At 38.3% G+C, this 7,449-nt stretch overlaps 1 protein-coding gene across 1 annotated transcript; it reads left to right on the top strand.

Moving 5' to 3' along the window:
* Nucleotides 1-321: 321 nt before the first annotated feature.
* LOC133324976 (uncharacterized) lies at nt 322-5,286 on the top strand. The gene is made up of 6 exons (XM_061533801.1): nt 322-677; nt 732-977; nt 1,054-1,163; nt 1,229-1,369; nt 4,528-4,734; nt 4,799-5,286. Exons 1-6 carry the CDS (start codon nt 322-324, stop codon nt 5,284-5,286), a joined length of 1,548 nt encoding a protein of 515 aa, XP_061389785.1.
* Nucleotides 5,287-7,449: the final 2,163 nt, after the last annotated feature.

The raw sequence follows: 7,449 nt of genomic DNA, 5'->3' as shown, positions 1-7,449 counted from the left end.
AGTACATAAGGTATTCGATACCTAACTCTAATGCATTTTTGTGCAACTTTCTCTGCAATACTAAAAATAATTAGAAGCAAATTTATAATAAACATGAACGGCAAAAGAGACAAACAAATAATCAACATAACATAGATAGGTGGATAGATGGATATGTCACATGCAGTGCATGCAATGGGTGGCAGGCAGTAGTTATCCGCTATGTGGCTGCAACATGGCTTCAGTTGAGTTTTTCAAATCCAAGTGCAATGTTGTTGCACAAAACGCCAATCGGATAATTTATAATTTTTTTTCGAAAAATCAACCTGACTTCCGATAAAAATGTCTTCAAAATCCTCTTGGCTGAGACCATCAAGAGCCTATCAACGTCAAATGGGTGCAAGTGACCAATTGCCATTTCTGGCAAGGTCACGATTTAGTGCTTTGCCACATTTCCGCCCCAACAAAGGTCATGAGGGCGATGAAAATCTCTCGCTCTTCATAGCCATACTCTATGTGGTGGATATGTTTGGAGTATTCCCATTTGTCACCCTGCCAGCATTGTTGGTGGAATTGGGATTTTTCGGGATACCATTGGTCATATCAGTGGTGGTATTACAAATTTATACCTCGTTTTTGTTAAGTGAATGTTGGACCATGGCCGAGGGTTTGGATTCATCGATTGTGCACAAAAGCAGGTGAGAGAACAAAATTGAAATTAGAATCGAATAAAAACTAATTCAGGATTTAAGGTACCCCTATGCTGCCATTGCCAATTTGGCCTATGGACGTTATTGTGGATTTTTTGTCACGATTCTCTTGGACTTGAGTATTTTTGCTGCCGGTATTCCGAATATTGTCATGGCTGCCCAGAATTTGGAATTGGTGGGTGATCGCATAACCGATGGTGAATTTCGTTTTTCATTTTGTTATTGGACGATAATTGTGGGTGTTTTCATCAGTCCATTGGTTTGGTTGGGTAGCCCAAAGCATATGAGGTACATTATTTTGTTTTTCACTTTATGCATTTTTTTGGATAATCAATTATTTTTCTTTCATATTTCTTTAATACAGGGGCTTGGCCATCTTATCTGTCTGTGTTATGATTGTTATTGTCACGCTTATGTGGTTCTGCCTGTTCTCGGCCTCACCAATTGGTAAACCCTTTGAAGGTGTTAGTTTGGGTATGTAATATTCAAATCGAAGTGTTCTTGACATTTAAATCCGAACATGGAGTATTTTCTTACAGAATTACCACCTTTCTTAACCATTCTAAGTGGTTACAGTATTTTGGCATTCCAGTTCGATATCCATCCGATGCTGTTGACTCTGCAGATTGATATGCAACAGAAAAATCAAGTCGCCTGGGCTGCATTCAGTGGAATATCTAGTGAGTGAAAAAGAAACGAATATAGAATGATCCGATCTAATTTTAAATTTTAAGAGAGGTCAAAATGATAACTCCTTAGTCAGATGTTGGCACAGGAAGTATATTCTACAGAGGTCTGAATTGAGGTTTTCTAGGGAGTGAAATAAAAGTTAGGGTCCTGGTCTGCAAAATAAATTTCTAGTGGAATAAAGCCATGGGATGGATGTTCATTGAGTGATTATAGTTCCAAGGACACTGAGTATTTTAATACCACATCGGGATTATATCTTTCGAATTCGGAATATGTTCGAATTCGGAATAATTGTCGTATAAATTCATAGATGAAATTTACGTCAGGATATGAAAAACATTTTGCAAAAAAAAAAAAAAAAAATGGTGATAAGGACATTCTATAAAAAAATTCTTCTTAATCGAGCAAAAACGTGTCACTCAGGGGCTAAGGGCAATTTGTTCTTTAGAAATAAGTTCTTTGGAAATCAGGGCAAAATTTGTTCTGTAGAGAAAACTCCTCAGGTGATATGAAATTTGTTTTCTATATCAAAGAGTCCTCAGAAAATAAGGACATTTTTTCTATAGAAGTAGTGAAAACGTCGTTAAGTTCGGGAGGACCGATCTGTTTATATCCCAACCACGTGGTTGGGGATTATATTATGGTGTTATATGATAGTTGGTTGTTCATACTCCGAAAAAATAGTGTTCCAAGTTACAGATAATCCGATATGTCAAATTATAATCATACCCATGAGAAAATTCGGTTAAAAAATTCTTAATATCCAAAAAGAAGCGGAACTTTTATGTGGCAAAACTTGTATATACGGCTTCCAGAACCATTTATATCCATCGATTGGAAAATGGGGTTAAAGTCTTCAAAATAGCAAAAAGTTGTGGGATGGTACCGTTCTAGCGGAGCGACACCAAATCCTTAAATGACATTGATAGCGAATAATGGGGGCTACCCGAAGACGTGGTCCAATGTTGATAATTTTTGGTAGGGACGTTATCTACTCAATGAGAATTCAAAATAATAAATTGCTTCCAAATTTGTTGAAACACGTGCTCCAGGTCCCCAAATTACCTATCTTAGGGGCGTAGCGTTATATGGGAGCTTCCCTAGAAGGTGGTTATAATAATAGAAGGTAACAGCAAGTGCTGTTGTACAACAAACGATAGAACAACCACATGGAAATTTGTTGTTGTAATTTATAAGTTATAAGCCGACCTTAAAAAAGATTACCAGGCGCGTCGGTCTTGATCGCATCTCCTCCAATTTTAAAGACCATGTTCCGAGATGTTGTATTATACTTGTTTTTTTCCCTTCTGCTTGAACCATCAGTAGGCTCGCTTTTATATGCCTTTTGAGCTGGGGCATTCGCATTCATTCGCTCAACATGGCCTAGCCACCGCAGTCGCTGCAGCTCAATACGACTGAATATGTCGATGTCTGCGTATAGATTGTAAAGCTCGTGGTTCATTCGAAGATTTTTTCTCTCAAACACCCCAAGAGCTGCCTCATCTGTTTGCGCAAATACCCATGCTTCAGATCCATATAACAGCACTGGTAATATCAGCGTCTTGTAAAGTGTGAGTTTGGTCTGGCGGGAGGTGACCTTGTTTCTAAACTTCTTACTTAGACCATAGTAGCATCTGTTGGCCAATACTATCCTTCTTCGAATATCAAAACTGATGTCATTACTTTTATGACATCAGTTCTTTAACAAAATCTTTAACTACCTCGGAGCTGTACTTGTCAAGTTCCACAGTTTGTCCGAGTCTACTGGACGTCTTGCGCGTTGATACCATCAGCTTGGTCTTCTCGCCATTTACTGCCGGACCCACTTTGGCAGATTTTTTCTCAATTTGTTCAAAGGTGGCAGTTACCGCTCGCAATGTTCGACGCATTATATCGATGTCATCGGCGTAGGCGAGTAACATATGCTGTTTGGTGTACAGAGTGCCATTTCTGTTCACCTTTGCGTCTCTTAAGTGGCCCGTAAACGGTCATTTTGTGGTGTTAGTGAAATTTGTTTGTATGTGTCACACCTACGATGCATGAAGCAAAATCAACAATTTTTGATTTTTCGCATGCATAACGTTCGATTTTGACTTGTGTGCGGTGGAGGCATCATGCATATTCTCATTTGTGACGTTTTTTCAAAGGGTTTTTCAAAGTTGTTAGAAGTATGCCAGTCGTTCTCAGCCCTTTTTTCAGCATTTTCTCTATTTTGTAAGCACAAGGACAAAATCGAAAAAATTGTTTCGTCCGTTGTCGACATTGTCTGTACAGCACGAAATCAAATGCAAAATGAATGCATGAACCGTGTGCGCTGAAGCTGCATGCACACGTATACGATTTTGATGTCATGCATGCATGATCGTCTACGGCCCACTTTATAACCTTTTCCAGCAGGATGACAAACTGTCACCTTGTCTGAATTCTCGTTCGGTACTGAAGGGCTCCGATAGGGTCTTTGCGATTTTAACTGCTAACCTTGTTCCACTTACAGTTATCCTGCATAGCCGTATTAATTTTGCATGAATGCCAAATGCAGACATGGCTTTAAACAACTCCGAACGGATAGGAAGGTCAAATGAGGTTTTATAGTCGACAAATATGTGGAATATGTCGATGTGTTTTTCGTGGGTCTTTTCCAGGATTTGACGCAGAGTGAAAATCTGGTCATTGGTGGATTTGCCAGGTCTGAAGCCGCATTGGAATGGTCCGATAATGTCATTGGCCATTGGCTTCAGTCTAATTACCTAGGACAGGACAATGTTAATGAATAGGTGTGTAGATTTAGGTTTAGAAGGTCTCTTTTACGGTATTTTTTATAAATATATTTCTAATGCCTTAGTAATTCTTTACTGGCGGTAATATTCATAAAGAGGCCGTATTTATCTCTACTGTGGGTCCTTTAAAGAGCGAATAATATATTGGAGATTTTCTCATGGTTTTCTACATATAAAAGGTATACAGTAATATTTGCAATCTATAATAAAGGATGGTTCTTCTGTAAACTGAATCCTCAAGCAGTTTTTTAATAATCAGAAGGTATTCTCAAGAATTGAAGGATATTGGGATTGATATTTTATTATATGTACGATATCGGATCGTACAATTTTGTCATTGTGAAATTAAAATACTACATCTCTATATTTAGTCACCTGTTCCATGGCGATAATTGGATCTGTCATTGCTGCGTACAAATTTGGAACCATGATTGCGGAAAATCTCCTGGAAACATTGCCGAGCAGTGTGCCACTATATATTCTACTTGTGCTGATGGCTTTGCAGTTGTGTTTTTCCACAACGGCCGCCAGTGCGGCTTTGTTTTTGCAATTGGAGAATTTTTTCAAAATCTCAGAAAGTGAGTCTACTAATATCCCTTTATCAAAAGAAAATAATATTAACGTGTTCTCCTTTCCTTGCAGATTTCTCTTTGAAACGCGTGGCGATACGCACCTCTGTTGTGGCATTGCAAGTAATTATTTCTGAATTTTTACCCAGTTTTGATGCTCTAATGGATATTGTGGGTGGTACCATAACGGGACCATTGGTCTTTATTCTACCACCGTTGCTCTACAGACGTATGGTTCAATTGGAACGTTGTCATCAACGGATAGCCACAGAAGCTGCATATGGTAGCCTACCGTTAGATTTAAATTATGAACCTATGGATGGTCCACCACCACATTTTGATCGTAGTGCACGCCGAACCTGGGCGGCAATGTTGGAGATTTGTTGGTTGCGAACCGTGTACACATTTAATCGTTTGCAGTGTGACTTATCGTTGTCGATGGCAGTGTTGATTTTCGGTATATTGGCGACATTCTTTTCAACCTACTTGAATTTATTCGAATTGAATCAGTTGTTTACAAATAATTCTCCATGTTTTGGGAATATTACGAAAAGGCATTAATTGGAATTTTGAAAAATTATTTATTACGAATTGAGATTGAAAGGGGTATAATATAATAAATGTAATATAATTTTTATACCGAATTCATTATAAATTTATCTATATTTTAAGATCAATACACAAGGGAGATTATGTGCAAGGGTCTTCAGTAGAATTTTTCAAAAGGTAAAGGAAAGTAGATGACGGAAAATAGCGCCACCCAAAGAAAAAGGGTAAAACTACACAAGCAAGGACAGCAATCAATGTACAAAAGTCAAAGCGGCGTTGTTTCTAGGCTACGATAGATGGCAGCCCCATTACTTAGGACAAACTATAGGATATCAATCATCTATTTAACTGGAATACAAGTAATGATAACGAAACTGTTTTGTGGAAACCCTATGCCCTCAAGAGGAGTATTATGTGAACAAAATGAAGAGACTTATATCTCAGAAATATTTTTCAAAAATTTCTTCTATCTATAGAGTTCACAAGAAGGCATCGCCAAGCTCACTACAAGAAAGAAGCAGTTATCTGGTGCATAAATTGAAAATTGGCCACAATGAACCGAAGAAAACTAAATTTAACAGCAAGTCAATGTTCAGAAGTATAAACCTGACAGTCCCTTCTCTGGCACGAGGTCACCAGTTAAAGTCGGAAAGGACCTATCGGAGCCCTTTAATACTGAACGAGGATTCAGACAAGGTGACAGGTTGTCATGTGATCTTTTTTTATCATCCTTTTAGAAAAGGTCATACGAGACGCAAAGGTGAACAGAAATGGAACTCTGTATACCAAAAAACACATGTTATTCACCTACACCGACGACATCGATATAATGGGTCGAATAATGCGAGCGGTACCAGACACCTTTGAACAAATTGAGAAGGAGTCTGCCAAAGTGGGTCTGGCAGTAAATGGCGAGAAGACCAAGCTGATGGTATCAACGCGCAAGTTGTATGGATCTGAAGCATGGGATACTAGCTCATGCAGATGAGGCAGCTCTTAGAGTGTTCGAGAGAACAATTCTCCGAAAGATCTATGGGCCGATCTGCGTTGACGGTGAATATCGCCGTAGAATGAGCCATTAGTTGTACCATTTATTCTCTGACATCGGCATTGTCAGACGTTACGAGCAGCAGCGACTATGTTGGTTAGGTCATGTTGTGAGAATGGATGAGGATGCCCCAGCACATTCTTTTTATACCCTTCACCACTCTGTGGTACAGGGTATTATGTCTTTGTGTTTGGTTCCTTTTGAGAATATTCACAGAATCACATTCTGAGTCGATTTATGCATGTCCGTCCGTCCGTCTGTCGATGTTAAATTGTAAACAAAGTACAGGTCGCATTTATAATCCGAATTGGATGAAATTTGGCATAGTTCACTTGGCCCAAGGACGAAATTGGGAAAAATCGGTTCATCGGTTCCCATATATATTTTCGTCCGATTTAATGTAAACGGTCCCTATATATCTTTCGATTTGCACGAAATTTGGTACAGGGTAATGAATTAGGTCCAGAATGATGTGTGTTAAGTTTCCTGAAAATCGGTTCAGATTTGGATATAGCTCCCATATATATTTTCGTCCGATTTAAGGTAAATGGTGTACCAAACTCCCTATATATCTTTCGATTTGCATGAACTTTGGCACAGCGTACTGAATTAAATCTAGAACGATCTGTGTTAAATTTCGTGAAAATCGGTTCAGATTTAGATATAGCTCCCATATATATTTTCGTCCGATTTAATGTAAATAGTGCACCAAAGTCCCTATATATCCTTCGAATTCCACGAAATTTTGCATAGCATTCTGAATTAAGCCTAGAAAAATGTGTGTTACATTTCGTAAATATCGGTTCAGATTTAGATATAGCTCCCATATATATTTTAGTCCGATTTTAGGTAAATAGTGCACCAAAGTTCTTATATGTCCTTCGATGTGCACTAAATTTGGCATAGCGTACTGAATTAAGACTAGAAAGATGTCAGTTAAATTTCGTGAAAATCGGTGCAGATTTAGATATAGATCCCATGTATATTTTCGTCCGATGTTATGTAAATGGTGCACTAAAGTCCCTATATGTCCTTCCATTTGCACGAAATTTGGATTTATAAGTAAATGAAGAACTCAAAATGTGACCGAATGCAAAAACGTACTGAAATTAGTGTAACCTAACATG

The sequence above is a fragment of the Musca vetustissima genome, unplaced genomic scaffold (genome assembly GCF_032173495.1).
Source record: "Musca vetustissima isolate MV318-11 ecotype Yass unplaced genomic scaffold, APGP_CSIRO_Mvet_v1 utg222613, whole genome shotgun sequence".
Classification (NCBI taxonomy): Eukaryota; Metazoa; Arthropoda; class Insecta; order Diptera; family Muscidae; genus Musca; species Musca vetustissima.
The sequence above is the reverse complement of the archived record's forward strand: the minus strand, read 5'-3'. Positions and strand labels throughout refer to the sequence as shown.

What these genes read in the sequence shown, in the direction of transcription:
- LOC133324976 (XM_061533801.1), top strand. Translation starts at nt 322, where the DNA reads ATGTCTTCAAAATCCTCTTGGCTGAGACCATCAAGAGCCTATCAACGT. An exon ending in TCGATTGTGCACAAAAGCAG is followed by an intron (nt 678 to 731) that starts GTGAGAGAACAA and finishes TCAGGATTTAAG; the next exon opens with GTACCCCTATGCTGCCATTG. An exon ending in TTTTTTCAAAATCTCAGAAA is followed by an intron (nt 4,735 to 4,798) that starts GTGAGTCTACTA and finishes CTTTCCTTGCAG; the next exon opens with ATTTCTCTTTGAAACGCGTG.